The sequence below is a fragment of the Podarcis tiliguerta genome, assembly GCF_965153285.1.
Source record: "Podarcis tiliguerta genome assembly, chromosome: 12".
Classification (NCBI taxonomy): domain Eukaryota; kingdom Metazoa; phylum Chordata; class Lepidosauria; order Squamata; family Lacertidae; genus Podarcis; species Podarcis tiliguerta.
The window spans coordinates 10,082,325-10,101,711 of record NC_139545.1 but is presented as its reverse complement, the minus strand read 5'-3'; the positions used below and the strand labels follow the sequence as shown (position 1 = coordinate 10,101,711).

Here is a 19,387-nt window from a genome sequence, read left to right as displayed (position 1 = left end):
ATTTAATGAATATAACCATAAGTTAAGTTGATTAATTTCAGTGGGTCTACCCTGAGTAAGACATGGTTGAATACCACCCAAGCACTTTGGTGACGCATGTGATTAGAACCACATCACATATGTGCAGCTAGCTGTGGATATGGAGGCTAACATGGTCCGTTCAGGTGCTGAGGATCACATCATCTGGAGGTGCTAGTAAGGAGCAGGATTCCAGCCCCACAATAAGAGACTACCTTCAACCTGCTCCCGACAACTGATGGTGCTCTATTCCCTGAAAATGCTACAGTCAGAATTGGAGGGCTCGGTGGCTCAAGCTTGCAGATTGGCTTGGAGTTTCCTTACCATAAGTATGCCAGTTCCATAGGGATGGATAAGTACATGACAGCATTGCCATGTCTGAGAAGTCATTCCTCCAGCTATTTTATGCTGCGAGTTCACAGTTTGGCTGTTGAAACCCAGGGTTCAATCACCCTAAATGGAGAGTGTAAAAGCCCCAGAGCTACAACCAACGTGTCAAGTGCTGCAGGCTACCGTATTTTTTGCTCTATAAGACGCACCAGACCACAAGACGCACCTAGTTTTTGGAGGAGGAAAACAAGGAAAAAAATATTCTGAATCTCAGAAGCCAGAATACCAAGAGGGATCGCTACGCAGTGAAAGCAGCAATCCCTCTTGCTGTTCTGGCTTCTGGGATAGCTGTGCAGCCTGCATTCGCTCCATAAGACGCACACACATTTCCCCTTACTTTTTAGGAGGGAAAAAGTGAGTTTTATAGAGCAAAAAAATACGGTAATTATTGCCTATGAATTGGTACCACATACCACCTACTGTAGTAGTGCAGGGAGAATGAACAGCTTTGGGACCATCTCCTAACATGCAAATAAAAATCAAGTTCTGTATGTGCCTACCCCCCCCCCCACACCTTCAATCGTTTGGTTGAAACCTTCATCTCCTGAGATCAGGAGAGTCGGCATCCTAGGGTGAAAAAGATATTTCACACCTTTTATTACTCTCATTTGAAACTGTGTGTTCAGATTGCCCTTTACCCATATATTATATATGTTGTATTTTATCCTTTTGAATAGTGGGATTACAATTTAGTGTCACAATTTAACCAAAATTTGTAGTTTCTTTGATAATGTCCTTTTGCAGCCATTTATGTACCCTCATGTCTCATTAATGTAAAACGGGCTGTAAGTTCATGTAATGACCGTGGCAATTTAGCATAAAATTAAATGTCTGCTACAAGAAAAAACCCAGTCTTCCTTCATGGCTCTCAACTAATAGAGATTATGATGAAAGCAAATTGTTCACAAGAAAACAAGTATATTACTTATTTAGGAATTCATTTAATAGTTACTTAAGTCTCTCATTTGAATAGTTTCTTTGTACCACTTAGATTTATTTCAAGCTGTATTTTGGGTGTGACTAAGCTATTTTAATTATTTGTGCTCCTCAAAACTGCTTTTATGTGATAAAACAATTGTAAGAGAAATTTCTTTGTACCAAATAGTAATATATACCATCTCAGATTTTGCAATAAGATTATGAATCAGAGAAATAGATAATGGAGAGTTAATCAGGAATTCATGGCAATTCATATGGATGAAAAATATCCTGCTGTGCTTTTTGTTTTATTTGGCAGGGTACAAAGCAAAAACATTTTATTAAATGTTCATTTTTCTGTTTTAGGTAACAATAGCTGAACTTCAGGTAAGATTGGCTTCATCTTTACCACTAGCATAAATGTCAAGTTTTCCTTTTATGAAAAGTAATAAATTAAGTGTTTGTAGTGCACATTTTCATATATGTTTCTGGTTGTGTTTCAGGCCCAGCTAGCCCAGAAGACAACACTTGTCAGCGATTCAAAGCTGAAAGAACAGGAATTCATAGAACAGGTAAGGATCTGATAAAAAAATAAGGATCTTTAGCTCTTGGGTACATTAAAGCATTTTCTAGGTATAATTTGAAAAGGTTATAAAAGGCTACCTAGGCTGCAACCCTATATCCCATTTTATTGAACTTACTTTTGAGTAAACATGCATAGTATAGTGCCGTTAAACACAGATTCAGTCTGCTCATCATCACCAGGCTATTAAAAGTGTGACACTCAAGCCCTAAAAGGAATCAGTTTGCAGCAATCAAAACCAAGCTCAAATAACCTTTGATTCTACGGTCAAATCTCAGTCGTCAAACATAACCTGTTACTGAAGCCCGTTTGACTTCCGAAATGTTCAACCACAGAGGTGCGCCTTCCAATTGGCTGCAGGAGCTTCCTGCACTCAAGCAGAAGCTGCATCGAACATTCAGCTTCCAAAAAACGTTCAAAAACTGGAACACTTACTTAGGGTTTTCAGTGTTCGGGAGCCGAAATGCTCCAAAATGGAGGCATTTGGGAACCAAGGCTTGACTGTATTTCAAACTTACTTGAGTGTTATAGTCAGTTACGCATTCTCAGCCTACCCTACCTCACGTGGTTGTTGTGAGGATAAAATTAGGAGGAGGATGGCTTTGTAAGCCACCTTGAGCTCCTCAAAGGAAAGATGGGATATACCGTATTTTTCGCCCTATAGGACGCACCGTCCCATAAGGCACACCTAGTTTTTTGGGGGGGAAATAAAGGGGAAAAAATTATTTCCCCCCCAGTCGCGGGGTTGGGGCGGGGGAAGCCCGAGCTTCCCCCGACCCCAGCCCCCAAACAGGCAGCTCTCTGCAAGCCATGGGAGCCCAGCGGTGGCTCCCGTTGCTTGCGGAGAGGTCCGCGAAGCCTGGACATCCTGAGCTTGGCGCGCGTAGGCTTCAGCATGCCGGCAACTCTCCGCAAGCAGCGGAAGCGCTCCCGCTGCTTACGGAGAGGTCCGCGAAGCCTGGACGCGCTGAGCTCGGCGCGCGCAGGCTTCAGCATGCAGGCAACTCTCTGCAAGCAGCGGGAGTGCTCCCGCTGCTTACGGAGAGGTCCGCGAAGCCTGCATTCGCCCCATAGGACGCACACACATTTCCCCTTCATTTTTGGGGGGGAAAAGTGCGTCCTATAGGGCGAAAAATACGGTAAATGTAACAAACAATAAAGGAAGTATGCATAATTCAGTTATCAAAATACAGATAAAATCAACAATTTAAAAACAAGCATGCATAATAAAACTATATTTCTAGGTAAAACGAAAAAAGGTAAAAAAAGTTTTTAGTAAGTGTTGAAAAGGGTACAATAAAGGGGACTGCCTGTTATTAATAGAGAGGGAGTAGATGTGTAAAGCATTTGTTCAAGGAAACTGATTCCAAGCTGCTGGGGGCTTTATATACCAATAGTAGCACCTTGGGTCAGGGTGACATACCTATTTCTCTTGTACTGTTCCAATTTCTACCCCACAGTGGGAAGCATCGTTGACTGTGTGTCCTCCAAGTGGTGACCCCAAAGGGAGATGATCTTTGATGTCTTCCACTTTGGGATGAATTCCCCCACATGTAGCTGGTTCTGTTCTTATCAGCCAAGCCAGAGGCAATGCTTTGATCCAAAGCAACACTCCCATATGTAATCACTCAGTTCAGAACAAAACCACTCTTCGGTTGCAATCAGCAAAAAACGCTCTTTCTGCAAACAGAAAAAAACAGTAAGACTATGAAACTGAAGTGGTCAGATAACAAGCACTCATACCGGATGAGAGGACAGTTTGGTCAAGGGTCAGTATAGTCAGTATAGTGCTAGCCAGCCCCTCTCTGCTTCCCAGGAGACTCATGGCCAGGTCTACTTTTATCAGATCTTAAATTAGACAGAAAGAAAGGCAACATGTCTAATGCACACTGACAAATATTTACATGGTAAGTTTAAGTGAGATAGATAGATAGATAGATAGATAGATAGATAGATAGATAGATAATATTTAACATCCTGAGTTGTCACCAGTAGTGGGTGGGGACAGACGGACAGGGTTTGGTAACTGCTTTCTCGTACATTCAGTACACCTCAAAGTTGAAACATATTCCAAGTCATCTCAGTTATGTTTGTTTTATCCTCCTCATCCATCACTTTATTCTTAGATTCATACACTACAAGACCGGTTGAAAAATTACGAGAAGAATATGTATGTCACAACAGTTGCATCGCCTTACAGAGGTGAGGAATGTTTGTCTTGGCACTGAGCTACAGAATAAAGCCTAAGAGAATATTTGAAACCTAACTAGGGGAGAAAACCCCATTGAGCTATCTAAATTTAGGGAGATAGATAAATTTAAGGCCAAAAGTTAGTCTTCAGACTTTTATGGTTGTGTGTCAGGTATGGAAGGCCTTGTTAACACTTGTTAATAGTCTCTCAGTTCCATGCCAGTTTGCTTATTTGCGTTGAACTGAGCTATACAGATTTTGCCATGTATCTAGACCCCTTCCTGTACAGTTGACCCTAAAAGTTTGCATATATCAGATGGAAGATGTTACGCTGAAATATTGTTCAGTAGAGCAGTTCTGAATCTTTTTACACAAATACATATTTTTAAAAATGAAGTGATTTTGCATGATCTGTAAATGTAAGATTAGTTGCATTCCAATGTCCACCTCATGGATCACATGCAATATATATAAGTGTTCCCTTACGGCCTAGGACCCTCGTACCTACGGGACCGCCTCTCCTGGTATGCCCCACAGAGAAACCTACGCTCGTCAAATAAAAACATCCTGAAGGTCCCAGGCCTCAGAGAGGTTAGGCTGGCCTCAACTAGAGCCAGGGCTTTCTCGGCTGCGGCTCCAATCTGGTGGAACGCTCTGTCACAAGAGACTAGGGCCCTGCGGGACCTGACATCTTTCCGCAGAGCCTGTAAGACAGAGTTGTTCCACCAGGCCTTTGGTCAGGTCCCAGCCTGACTCCCTCCTCTGGCAACCTGCACAGAATTTTGCTCAACGGTTGCCATTAATTTGACTTTAATTAATTTTTATAATGGAATGTTTTTAGAATGTTTGATTATTTGATTGTTTGAGTATTTAATTGTTGTTAGCCGCCCTGAGCCCGGCTTCGGCTGGGGAGGGCGGGATATAAATAAAATTTATTATTATTATATTATTATTCCCTTGTGGAAAAATTGCTACATTGAAATCACAAATAGAACATAGTTCATATTTTCAGTCATTTTCATTCCAATTGCTTACATACCCTGACGACTAGACCTTCAAAGCCGTAAATAGACATGAGTTGCAGTAATGCAGTTCCTGATGCAGATTATGGTTTATTCTTTAATTTTAATGTTTTGTTGTCCTTTAGTATAATTTTACCTCATGGAAAATGAGTGTGACATGTAAGCATGTTTGCCACATGTTTTATGTGTGCATGTGAGCAACATGGATAATATCAAAATTAAGGTATAACCAGTAGCTAACATTTTGATACATGTGTAGTTCATACTTTTCCAGAAATCAGGTATTGAAGACATGTTTTAGATCTCCTCAAATCTTGGGATTAATGATGCCTGCTGCAATGTCAGCAAGCCACAGTACAAATACGGTACGACTGAGAGTTGGGCTGTAGATGTTTTCATACTGCAGTCTCATCCTGGAGGAGGATGTTTTAGTTTAACAATCCTCTAGTTTTAGCAAGTGATTTCCAGTGGTAGCCACGAGTGTTTGCTGAGTTCCATCAGCAATTATGTTTGTGCATAAAAAGTTAAATTCCACACGTAACTAGGAAAGTAAAATCTGCTACTTTTGGACTTTTAGTTTAAGTGAACATAAATGGAAAAATAAGAGTCATGGCTTAATCTCCAAGAATGCAGATATTTTCCCCTTGCCCTCTGAAAGCTAGTCTAATGGCATACTTAGAATGCTTCTGCTTTTTATATTGTGTTTTTATGAAGAAAACATTTTAAGATATCAGTTACCATGCAAAAATTTTATGAAAACAATGTTGCTAAGAAACATAAACAGGATTAGATTAGAAGTCTTAGGAGAAACACTTGTAAGAGCTTAGTTAATACAATATATTGCAAATATTTTCCCAGCCTTGTCCTTCAACATTTGATGTAAAACTTGGACATGCCTGCGCACTCACACACTCAAAGGGTGTCAGGGTCCTGTGGGGTTTGCTTTCCGAACTGTCATATCTCCATGTTGAGGGTGGGGCAGTGGAGCAAAGGATCAAGTTGTAATAAGCAGCAGCCAATGATGCAAATGACTTGATACAGGTAACACAGTTCTACAAAGGAAGGCTTTAAATTCCAAAGCAGTGAGGTGGTCCAATGAGATGGCTTTTCTAGGCCGGTGGAGCCAGATTTGCTAAGAGAGAGCATGCTTGTTTGTAGTCTAGCCTTGTAGAATATTGATCCTTGTTAAAAATGTGGTCATGGTGATACTGTAAGATGGTTAGATCTGTTGCCGAGAGCCCCAGTTGGCCCCTACCCTCAGTGGTTACACAGGGTTTGATAGTTTGATAATGCAGGTTTCTCACCTTCCCCAGGAGTACGTCATACGCAAACAGGTGGAGAGAATCACCTGAAGACATAATGACGTCGTGTGAATGGCACCTGTCCAAATTGGTGCTTGGGGAGCACACCTTCAAAAGAGCTTTTTGTAACGACTGATCAAGGGATTGTGGTTACATGGAGCTCCTTTGAATTCTCTTTGGAGTGGGAGGTTTGGATCAAACTGCTTCTTTCAACTAGAACCTTTTTCTCTTTGGAGAGAAACCACTTCCTCCAGACAGAGAAAGCGAGCCTTTTTAGCTGCGCTAAGGAGCTCCTCTTGGGATCACCTAGTGCAGCTGATCTCAGTGGATCTCCCTGTCTGTTCCAATCAGCCCTACTTACCAAGGACAATGAGAAGCAACCTTTGAACTCCTTATTCTTCCTTAGTAGCCATGTCCATGTTTGCCTGACACCTGGTGTTACATATGATGTTGGGCAGGTGAGGAGGGGCATTGTGGGCTATGGCCTTGCAGGACAACTTGGGTACTGTGCTAGGTCTAAGGTTCCCTGGTGCTACCTTAAAGGATTTATCCTGATTCCTATACTTTCCATTGTTTTGGCAGTTACTTCTAGCATCAGGCAGGAGCTATTGGCCATAGGAGAGGAAAAGGCAATCATGAATCTCTGGAAGGGATAGCGCTTAGGGTTAGGAGGTTTGTGTACTCAACTGATCCTACTTGTGAAGGCTTTGTTTGTTTAGAGCATTTGTACTCTGCTTTTCAGCTGAAATCTCCCAGAGCGGCTTACATAAATCAGTTCAAACAAGACAGTCCTTTCCCTCAGGCTTACAATCTAAAAGACATGACACAAAAGAAAAATGGGATGGGGGCGGGTTTGAATTCAGATGTTGATTCTTTAAGCTAAATAGTAATTCTTACTGACCAGCTGGGACAGAAACAGTTCAGGGACTGGAAGATCCATCTTTCCCACTGAGGCACAAGCATGCTACCAGGAAGGGGCTTGAACAATAGTCCTCTGCCTCTGCCTGGTGATATATTTGAAGGAGAGGGTAAGTTAGTGTCTTGGGTACAGAGGCAAGAGTTAAGAACTAGCCGCTTAATCCTCTTGTTAAAATGTAAAAAGCTCTTTACAAAAGCAGTATAATCCGGGTAAGTGACAATCATTATGTCTGTATGTTACAGTTTGGTCAAGAGAGATGAGCATACTGATGGTAGCACATCTGTGTAAAATACAATTGTATAAAACACTGTCTCTTGTCTGTGCAGATGGCAACCTCTGCCATTCAGATGTCTCTCTTTTTGGAGAACCTACGGAGTTTGAATACTTGAGGAAGGTGTTGTTCGAGTACATGATGGGTCGAGAGACAAAGGTATCCCCCATATTCAAGGCACATGTTTATTAAGCTAACAGTCACTTCGAGGAAGAAGAAGAACTGCACAGGTTGTAGTATTATTAAGTTACGGGATGAGCCCATTCTTGCTCACATCTACCTTGGATAGAAGCAAGGTGGTGTGACACAGGGTATATCCTATTTATGAAGAGTTACATCTGTGATGGGTTTGTTTTAGTGTTTCATCATTAATGTGTGGAATTGGTTATTAAAGTTGTTTAGTTGTACCCCATCCTGGTTTCAAAATTGATGAAGGGTAGGTTATAAATCTCCTAACTAAATAATACTTTCAAACAGGACCACTCTCAGTGGATATTACACTCCATAGGCCAGGGTGGGCAGCTTGCAGTAGATTCGCAGGAGTTTCCAACTCCCGATTGTCATAACAATAAAAAGGTAAAGGTACCCCTGCCCGTACGGGCCAGTCATGTCCGACTCTGGGGTTGTGCGCCCATCTCACTTAAGAGGCTGGGGACCAGCGCTGTCTGGAGTCACTTCTGGGTCACGTGGCCAGCGTGACGAAGCTGCTCTGGAGAGCCAGCACCAGCGCAGCACACGGAAACGCCGTTTACCTTCCCGCTATAAAGCAGTACCTATTTATCTACTTGCACTTAGGGGTGTTTTCGAACTGCTAGGTGGGCAGGAGCTGGGACCGAACGACGGGAGCTCACCCCGCCGTGGGGATTCGAACCGCCGACCATGCGATTGGCAAGTCCTAGGCACTGAGGTTTTACCCACAGCGCCACCCGCGTCATAACAATAGCAACAGCTAAAAATCCCCCCTCCCCAAATTAGCTTGCTGAAAAAGAATACTGGACATGAGCAAGGAACAGGAACAGACTTTTATGTGAAAGGACTTGCTACTTGCTTTTGGCATTGGTAAATTTATGAGCTGAACATGCACTCAGAGGCACATGTATATGTATATATAATATGTGTGCGTCCAACTGGCTGAGCCGCTATTTTGTACCTGCCTCTGCTTGGTTGATCTCAAGGTTCTAGCTAGCATAAAAGTAGGCCCCAAGTCTGTCCACTCCTTCTTTAGGTTTCATAGGCTCCTCTTTGCAAATGTGATGGAGCTATTGTCCTCAAACTTACAAATACTCATATGCCAGCCCCCTTCCTCCTGTGATGTAGGACTCATGTAACCCTGTTTCCCCGCAAACTTCATTTCCCTCTCTGCCATGGAACCATAGCTCCTTCCTGTCCCCCATCCCCTTCCAGGTGAGATTCCAGACCACCTCCCCTGCAGTTTTGTCTCTTAACTATCCCTGAATCTGATTTAGGTTTAAACCTTCAGCTACTTCTTTCAGCAAGTTCCCAACCTTCGGTCACAATCAGTTTGCATGGGCTGGGAGAAATAATGAGCAGCAGTAAATTCATTAACATAGTGTGGAGAGTGGGGCAGCCAGTGGGGCAGCACAGGCAGGGGGCCATTGTGCACCTGGGTTGCTAACAGCATGCCACTTACCAAGAGGGTGAGGACTGAGCAGTGCAGCATCAGAGCCAATCTGATATTCCTGCTGCCGTGCTTGCACTGCGCTGAGCTCTCCACACTGCAGTCGTCTCCCTCTCAGCAAGCGGCAGCAACGCTCTCCATTGGAAAACAGCACTGCCCTGCTGGAGTTAAAATTTCAGATAACCAATCACGCCGCAACATAGTTCAGTCACCATCTTCTTAGATCTTTTTTTTAATAAAAAAAAATAATTTCTTTTAATTCTGCTGTGGGCAGAAGCTGTTTTTCACTTACAAATAATACTTCAGCAAATAATACCATATAGCAGAGTCACCAGCACATTCTTACTCATGAAACTGTTTACTATATATTTCTTGCTATGAGGCCATCTATACTACATTATTATTTTTCTCCTTCCAAGAAATAGCAGTGGGAAAGAATGTTAAGAGCCTTCCTTTTAAGTTGAACTTTGTTTTCAGTGGATAGCATATGAGTAAATATAGGCTTTATCTGGCCTTTATCTGCAACCAACTATTTCAAAAACATTGAAGCCTTAAGTGATGGAATACTGAATTTATTGCTGTTTTGAACTTGTACTCAGCCTTATTTTAAATCTGATCGTTTGGAATCCATTTCTGTACCATTTACCGTATTTTTTGCTCTATAAGACTCACTTTTTCTCTCCTAAAAAGTAAGGGGAAATGTGTGTGCGTCTTATGGAGCGAATACAGGCTGTGCAGCTATCCCAGAAGCCAGAACAGCAAGAGGGATTGCTGCTTTCACTGCGCAGTGATCTCTCTTGCTGTTCTGGCTTCTGAGATTCAGAATATTTTTTTTCTTGTTTTCCTCCTCCAAAAACTAGGTGCGTCTTGTGGTCTGGTGCGTCTTATAGAGCGAAAAATACGGTATTCTGGCCAAAAGCACTTGGGGAATTTTAAGTCGCTGGTGATGTTGGATTGCAGACTCTTAGCTTTTAATGTAGTGCATTTATTTTAAAGTCTTAGCCTTAGGTTGCCACAGATTTTTTATGAAAAACACAAGTATTCTTTATGCATTCCTATGCTTTCATAAGGACTACAAAAAATACAGTGCTTTTATAAATCAATGAAACTGCTGTTTAGCAGATCATATTCTTATCATGCCCATTACTTTGTTCCCCTCTTCTTCAGACAATGGCAAAGGTTATAACCACGGTGCTGAAATTCCCTGCTGACCAAGCACAGAAGATCTTGGAACGAGAAGATGCACGGGCATTGGTAAGCCATAAGGTAAAGGTAAAGGTACCCCTGCCCGTATGGGCCAGTCTTGATAGACTCTAGGGTTGTGCGCCCATCTCACTCAAGAGGCCGGGGGCCAGCGCTGTCCGGAGACACTTCCGGGTCACGTGGCCAGCATGACATCGGTGCTCTGGCGAGCCAGAGCCGCACACGGAAACGCCGTTTACCTTCCCGCTAGTAAGCGGTCCCTATTTATCTACTTGCACCCGGGAGTGCTTTCGAACTGCTAGGTTGGCAGGCACTGGGACCGAAACAACGGGAGCGCACCCCGCCGCGGGGATTCGAACCGCTGACCTTTCGATCGGCAAGCCCTAGGCGCTGAGGCTTTTACCCACAGCGCCACCCACGTCCCTTTGGTAAGCCATAGTAAGATACTAAATAAAAGTGGCTTCTCAGGTGTGTCTTAACATTAAAGTTCTTTGGTCACCTAACTTTCCCGCAGAAGGATTTTGTATATGGAAGTAAGGATTTCACACAGGGCAGGGAAACTCTTAGTGGTAGCAATAAACACCTTAATGTTGGAAGACCCTGAGTGCATCTTTGCTGATTGTGATGACAAAAAATCTCCTGTTATGTCTACATCAGCACTTTGCTTGATAGATCTGTCTTCCAGTTGGACTACAACTGCAAGTCAGGGAAACCTATAAAATGTCAGTGTTAATATGGAAGAAGTCCGCAACAGTTTTACTCATCTATTCAAAAGCCTACTTAACAAGTCACCTTGGGAACTGTGATGTTGAAAAGAAGATGCTTTTCAATTAAAGTAATTTAATAAATCCTATAATATTGATATCATCTTAGGAAGGTGATAAACGCCCACAATCATAGGACTTTCCAGGCATTAGGTTTATCATTCTGTTTGTTTTATTATTAAACACTAGGGTTCAATGTAGGAATTGCTGAAGGGAAAATTTGCCATATAAAACCAAGATACATTCATGGATCTTAGACACATGAAGTGTGTGTCATGATTGTCAATTCTGTCTCTTTGTTTCTTCTTTTTGTTTGCTCAAAGGATGCTGCTATCTGTATTCGCTCACAGAGTACATTGATTCCCAGAGCAAAACAGCTTAAATGGGGTTTCTCCCTTTTTCTACATTTTCAGCTCACAATTTAAGTTTCAGTTATATGTGATGGGAAATAAATATGAAATAAACTTAATAGTTTGCCAGCATCCCATTCAAAATTATTTACCTTTTGTGGCTACCATTGGTTTGTTCTAAAACTGTGTCTGAGTACCATTTGAAGACCATGACAAAGGTACAAAGTAGAGGAAACAAAAAGGACTTAAAATTCTGTACAATTCAGATTTATGGGGAAACTATTTGAGCGGTAGCACACTATATTTTGTGGGATTCTGTTTGAAAATTGAAACGTTGTCATCAGTTGGTTTTCCTGTTTGCCTACTTTCATATCCTGCTTTAATACATACTAATACTTGTGCTTTTCTGTTGGCTCTATAATTTTGCATGCAGTTGTTAGACGAGATGAGGGAAATAGAATACAGTGGTACCCCTGGGTACGAACACTTCTGGTTATGAACACTTCTGGTTATGAGCTCCGCTAACCTGGCACTAGCTGCTCCTGGTTGCAAACCTTGCCCCAGGATGCGAATAGAAATTGTGCACCCAGCAGGAAGCCCCATTAGCGAAAGCGCGCCTCAGGATAAGAACGGTTTCAGCTTAAGAACAGACCTCCGGATCAAATTAAGTTCGCAACCAGAGGTACCACTGTACCAAGCCCAATATTTCATGTTTTATCTGTCAGAATTAAGTCACATGTGTTCCTGCCCTGGAGTCCTATTTTGATACTAGCAGCTTTAGTAGAAATTAGTAGACCTTTGCCTGAGCCACCTGAAGGAAAAAGTAGCAAGAAACAACAATGAGGCACCCTAGGCTTAAAAGCAAAATTCTGCAGGTTCATGGATTGTGCATGTGCATTGCATGAAGCAGGCAAAACTTGGCTCAAGTTCATCCTGGAGAGCAGTGCCAGTGCTGGCTGCCATTGCTGTTTTTACCCTTCACCCATATGTCAAACTCTGTACAGAGCAGAGAAATGACAAGGCTAATCACTGGCATCTCACTTGCTATGTCCACAAGTTTGACAGTGTGGAAATAGATGTCTAAGATGTCTAAACTCACATTGCTTTTATTAACACAGTAACCCACTAAGCTGTTCTTTTCCTGGCTTTGTAGTTCACCTCACCTCGCAGTGGCATCTTCTGAATAAGCCATCAATCAGTGCTTTTAGTTAGCATGTGGGTGAGTGTTGCGTGGTACATACAATATTTGGTTTTGCCTAGTACATACCATGTTTGTTAATAATAGTGAGTGATATCCACTGTTAATTGTACAGAGTAAACCCACTGAAATCTGTAGACTTAAGTAAGTATGACAAGTTTTGGCTTACCACTAATAAGCATGCTGAACACTTGTTCTTATCATATTTATTTTGCAAGGCTAGCACTTGTAAAGAGGACTTCTTAATCCCTTAACATTTTTTTGTGATCTTGGACCAATTTGAGATTATTTTGAAGAACATGTTCGCAGCTTCACACATCTGATGCATAAGATTAGAACAACATAAGATTATAATACAAGTTGCACTGATTTTGGCTCACTTTACCTTGTGTACTAATTGCTGATATACTGCAGACCAAACTAGATGTAGTATATTGGATTGGATTGGATCTCCCAGCATTTTTTATTTTATTTTAATAGCAACAGCGGTACCCTGTTGCACGTTTCCAGTGTCATGTTTATTTTGACCTTTATTTGCCTAAATATATTAATGTCAGTTTTCACTTCAATTCTCAAAATGTAATAAGGAATGGAATGGAATCCAAGCCAGAAAAATTCAGTAATAGGTTTATTATTCAAAATTGATTGCACTAGTCGTTTACAACTGTCAGGAAGGGCTAGTTATCCCCCTTTCTTCTAGCTGCTTGTGAATTCTACATCTGTTTTGAAATCCGGCATAGGACTGAATTCACAAGAAGCTAAAAAATCAAGTTATGAATTGCTTTGGAAGGAAATCTGAAAATGTGAAGCAAGCTGTCTGCAGAAAGTCCCAGTGCTGTAGAAGTGGGAAGTTTGTCCTCTGTATTTTTGCATGTTCTACTTTGCATAGCCCCCTAACTACTGAATTGCCACATAAATCTAGGTTCTTCAGAATTTAAATAACGATTTAAAGTCAAGCGTACAAAATGTGATTATGCAGAAGTTCGTTTTGAAAATACAAATTTATTTAACTTAGATTACAGAATCCAGAAGCCAAGGAACTTGCAGAGGACAAATTATTTTGACCATATATATGCTTCAATATATTTATACTGGGTAGCATAGATGGAAATTACTCAAGACAATATGAAGCTCTTGTGAATGAAATGTGATCAGCTACGTTGGCTGTTTCAGGCTACACTAAAGCAACAAAACATTAAAATCACCTGTGAGGTCAAGTGAGCCAAAGGAAAAGCTGTTTCGAAGATATCTCAACCCCACATTTTAACTGAAATAAAACTGAACTTATAAGGGATACATATGCATATAATAATAATAGTAGTAGTAGTAGTAACAACTACATCTACAACAACAGGATAGATTAGATTAGATAGATAGATAGATAGATAGATAGATAGTGTGTCTTCCCTGCATCCACTGTTATGGATATATTGCTCTATTCCCCATAGTACATTGTGCCTGCTGCCTAGCCAAGACCCTTGCAGTCTTTCTGTCATGCCATTGTGCCTTTTCCATTCACTTACTAAGGGGCGGGGGAGTGGACTAGATCTAGCTGGTGGGCCAAATGTGTAATATTGAACTGTATTAAGCAACACACACCAGTAAACTACTTTTTAAAACTGTGGGATAGTTAGTTTTCAGCTTGCCTCTTAAACCTATTATGTCTTTCTGTATCGTAAATTAGTTTGTTGCTTTGCTTTTACTTGCGCTTTTTAATTTTTCCGTATCATCCCTCCCTTCCAGTCCTGGCTGCGATCGTCCTCTTGAAGAACTTGCAACTCATGCACTTTGTAGCAGATGGCGCTCCTTTGAAATCTGATCATATCTCCATACTAGCACTATGAAGAATGGACAGGAGAAGAACTACTATTCATCGCCCCACGTGAAATGAGCAAAATTAAGAACAATAATCGGTTGTGGGTTGGGCATGAATGTAATCAAACAGTTGTCTTGAAAGATTGTCTTACGCGGTGATGGAGTGCTTATATTGAACACAGTTTTCTATTTTGGTTTAGAATATTTTTTAATAAATGTTTTGCCTCACTGCAATACAGATCTCACAGGATCTCTCTGAAGAATTAATGGTTTGACTGCCCTATTTATTTTTAACAGTTTTATCGTCTGAAATAATTGTGCAATATACTTTGGGTGGGTAGGAGGCCTTGGTGATGTTCTTGGTAAATTAAACCTGTTTCGACTTTTCCCCCTCCCTCACAATTTGATCTCTTGATTGTTTGCTAAAGGCAATTTCTTTCAAGCACTTGCTTTATAATGAATCCAAATTGCAGTACCTCATTTGTTTATTCCTAGCTTTTGTACTTATATTTTGTGGGGAATAAATTTACACTCCTGTAAATTGTAAATAGTTACTACTTCCTTGTATCATAAGCTGATCTCTGACTGTTGGCAGTGCTAATCTTGCAGAGCTGGGAGAGAATAAAACTTCTATTTACTGTACAATGCTGCAGACTGATGTACTTTTTAATAGCAAATATTAAAAAGGTAAAGGTACCCCTGCCCGTACGGGCCAGTCTTGCCAGACTCTAGGGTTGTGCGCTCATCTCACTCTAAAGGCCGGGAGCCAGCGCTGTCCGCAGACACTTCCGGGTCACTTGGCCAGCGTGACAAGCTGCATCTGGCGAGCCACAGCCGCACACGGAAACGCCGTTTACCTTCCCGCCAATAAGCGGTCCCTATTTATCTACTTGCACCTGGGGGTGCTTTCGAACTGCTGGGTTGGCAGGCGCTGGGACCGAACGACGGGAGCGCACCCCGCCGCGGGGATTCGAACCGCTGACCTTCTGATCGGCAAGTCCTAGGTGCTGAGGCTTTAACCCACAGCGCCACCCGCGTCCCTGTCTAATAATTATTACTGTCTAATAATTGCTGTGATCTTACTCAGTGATATAGGTGGACTACCCACAAAGCCTAATATCCTGCTTCTGAAACATAATTGTAAGCTGGTGACGCTTTGGGGAGTTCTAAAACTGAACACGGCCTAACTCAGGAGTCGGAAAATTTTGGCCTTCCAGATGTTGATTAATTACAACTCCCATCAGACCTCAGCAACATCTGGAGGGCAAATGTTCCTCCTGCCTGGCCTGATAAGCAGAAAATGCATGATAGTGTCATTCACAAGTTCGGTAAGTAGCTTACTGGAATGCAGTTGCAGAGTTCCGCAAAACTCTCAGGTTCTGGCCAGAAAACAATTTTAAAAGGCAGATATAAATCTTACGGCAGACATACACGAATATTTCCCCCCAGAATTCTCATTTTCATCTCACAACAGGCCTAGTAGCTTACTTTTCATATAAAACAGATTTTCAGCGTGGGATCCATGGACAATTAAGTCACATTGGAGTGGATAAGCTGAACTGACATCCATGGTTGAGTCCTCCTTGAGTCACATGGGAAAGTCAAAACAAACTCATAGAATCATAGAGTTGGAAGAGACCACAAGGGCCATTGAGTCCAGCCCCCTGCCAAGCAGGAAACACCATCAGAGCACTCCTGACATATGGTTGTCAAGCCTCTGCTTAAAGACCTCCATAGAAGGAGACTCCACCACACTCCTTGGCAGCAAATTCCACTGTCGAACAGCTCTTACTGTCAGGAAGTTCTTCCTAATGTTTAGGTGGAATCTTCTTTCTTGTAGTTTGGATCCATTGCTCCGTGTCCGCTTCTCTGGAGCAGCAGAAAACAACCTTTCTCCCTCTATATGACATCCTTTTATATATTTGAACATGGCTATCATATCACCCCTTAACCTTTTCTCCAGGCTAAACATGCCCAGCTCCCTTAGCCGTTCCTCATAAGGCATTGTTTCCAGGCCTTTGACCATTTTGGTTGCCCTCCTCTGGACACGTTCCAGGTTGTCAGTGTCCTTCTTGAACTGTGGTGCCCAGAACTGTACTCCAGGTGAGGTCTGACCAGAGCAGAATACAGTGGCACTATTACTTCCCTTGATCTAGATGCTATACTCCTATTGATGCAGCCCAGAATTGCATTGGCTTTTTTAGCTGCCGATTCACACTCATTGGAAGGAAGATGGAAATCCACAAGCAGTCTGGTCTGAAAGAATGTGAAATCATTTATTTCTGCTTTAAAAAGGTAAAGGACCCCTGACAGTTAAGTCCAATCGCAGACGACTCTGGGGTTGTGGTGCTCATCTCGCTTTACTGGCCAAGGGAGCCCACGTTTGTCTGCAGACAGTTTTCCAGGTCATGGGGCCAGCATGACTAAGCTGCTTCTGGCGAAACCAGAGCAGAATACAGAAAGGCTGTTATTTATTGTTACGGTATTTCTGCTTAGGTGATAACAATTTTGTATAAGACAGAATGTTATCTGCATCTTGCATATGGAATGACATTAGATGACTCCATTGACCATAGCAGCACCAAGTATTTAGGCATCATATTTGAGCAGCAGTGACACTGAACTGGAATAAAAAGTTGATTTTATTTGAACAATCAAAGTGTGTTAAAGGAACATTCCTACTGAAACTGCTAGTTCTAATATCTAAACAGCAGAAGGTTGAGCACAGCTTTAGTTTTTGATATTTGGGCAATCTCATTGCAAATGTGGAATGAATATAATCTTGGTTTTTCTTCTTGCTCTATCAAATTCTAAATCTTCCAACATTTAGACATTAGTAAAAACTGTCCTGTGAACCTTAGACTTTCTAACTATGGTAATGTACATTGTGTTTTGACATACTGAAGAGTCCGAGGTTTTGGAAATTTCAGAGTTTTGTGTTTTTTTAATGGTCTTTAATCTTCAGGAGTTCACAGCATACATACTTCAGACAGTGAGATACACAGAGGGGATGAGCTCCTTTTGCTTTTCTGTTTCCATCAGGCATTCCCATCCGCTTTCCCCATGCAAATCCATGTTGAGAAAATCTGAAATGGTGTAGACAGCCATTTATTCCAAGCAAAAAAATACAGTACTAGGCTGAACATAAGCCACATTTTAAAAAAAATTCTGACCGTGAAAAGTTAAAAGTGCGGCTAAAATTTGCGACCTTACAAAAAGTGGCTTTTACAATATCGCTGCTGAAAAAGACATACGGTAAAACGGAACAAAAAAAGTTTTATTGCCGATTTGCAAGCTTGAGACTGTTGTGCAGTTAACCGTAGGATTTTCTTCTACATTTGCCATTTATGGGTGTGAGTGCCTGTGGAATTGTAGGAATTGAATAGCAATTTGCAATTTTAGCAATTTTACGGTAACTTTTGCGGGCTTGCAAATTCAAAGGCTTAAATTTGCTCAGAGTTACAATTCTACCAACCGCAGCGATTTTCAGCCTGTAACACAATTTTAAGGGACGGGCTTATACTCAAGTATTTTCTTTTTTCCCTCCTGAACTTTAAAGGTGTGGCTTATTTGCGGGTGTGGCTTATATTCAAGCTTTTTCAGTGGAAACAGATCGGTTTGTATCATGGGAAACAGAATTAGCCCTCGACGTCTGAACAACTTTTTTTGAAAAAATCCCTAAGCCGCGCGGTCACAATTTCAGCAAAAATCTGACATTCTGCAACTCACTCAAAAATGGTGCCAAACTGTTGCAAACGATCCCCTGAAAGCTTTTTCGGTGGAAACAGATGGGTTTGTATCATGGGAAACAGAATTAGCCTTCGACGTCTGAACAACTTTTTTTGAAAAAATCCCTAAGCCGCGCGGTCACAATTTCAGCAAAAATCTGACAATCCCTAAGTTGCGTGGTCACAATTTCAGCAAAAATCTGACGTTCTGCAATTCACTCAAAAATGGTGCCAAACTGTTCCAAACGATCCCCTGAAAGCTTTTTCGGTAGAAACAGATGGGTTTGTATCATGGGAAACAGAATTAGCCCTCGAGGTCTGAACAACTTTTTTTCAAAAAAATCCCTATGCCGCGCGGTCACAATTTCAGCAAAAATCTGAGGTTCTGCAATTCACTCAAAGATGGTGCCAAACTGTTGCAAACGATCCCCTGAAAGCTTTTTCGGTGGAATCAGATGGGTTTTTATCATGGGAAACAGAATTAGCCTTCGACGTCTGAACAACTTTTTTTGAAAAAATCCCTAAACCGCGCGGTCACAATTTCAGCAAAAATCTGACAATCCCTAAGCCACGTGGTCACAATTTCAGCAAAAATCTGACGTTCTGCAATTCACTCAAAGATGGTGCCAAATTGTTGCAAACGATCCCCTGAAACCTTTTTCGGTGGAAACAGATGGGTTTTTATCATCGGAAAAAGAATTAGCCCTCGACGTATGAACATCTTTTTTTGAAAAAATCCCTAAGCCACAATTTCAGCAAAAAAAAATCCCTAAGGCACAATTTCAGCAAAAATCTGACGTTCTACAATTCACTCAAAAATGGTGCCAAACTGTTGCAAACGATCCCCTGAAAGCTTTTGCGGAGGAAACAGATGGGTTTGTATCATGGGAAACAAAATTAGCCCTCGACGTCTGAACAACTTTTTTTGAAAAAATCCCTAAGCCGCGCGGTCACAATTTCAGCAAAAATCTGAAGTTCTGCAATTCACTCAGAAATGGTGCCAAACTGCTGCAAACGATCCTCTGAAAGCTTTTTCGGTGGAAACAGATGGGTTTGTATCATGGGAAACAGAATTAGC

The 19,387-nt window shown here is 41.7% G+C and overlaps 1 protein-coding gene across 7 annotated transcripts in view; it reads left to right on the top strand.

The window, feature by feature from the left end:
• Nucleotides 1–15,226, top strand: part of GOLGA4 (golgin A4) — a 54,775-nt gene extending 39,549 nt beyond the window's left edge. For 6 of the 7 annotated variants that reach the window (XM_083404627.1, XM_083404629.1, XM_083404625.1 and 3 more), the window contains 7 exons: nucleotides 1,693–1,713; nucleotides 1,830–1,898; nucleotides 4,036–4,111; nucleotides 7,668–7,771; nucleotides 10,419–10,505; nucleotides 12,722–12,787; nucleotides 14,510–15,226. In XM_083404627.1, the coding sequence (XP_083260753.1) occupies nucleotides 1,693–1,713; nucleotides 1,830–1,898; nucleotides 4,036–4,111; nucleotides 7,668–7,771; nucleotides 10,419–10,505; nucleotides 12,722–12,751 (387 nt within the window). In that variant the 3' untranslated portion in view covers nucleotides 12,752–12,787; nucleotides 14,510–15,226. The remainder of the gene's footprint in view (nucleotides 1–1,692; nucleotides 1,714–1,829; nucleotides 1,899–4,035; nucleotides 4,112–7,667; nucleotides 7,772–10,418; nucleotides 10,506–12,721; nucleotides 12,788–14,509) is intronic. The other variant, XM_083404626.1, reaches the window with a different exon arrangement.
• The last annotated feature ends 4,161 nt before the right edge of the window (nucleotides 15,227–19,387 follow it).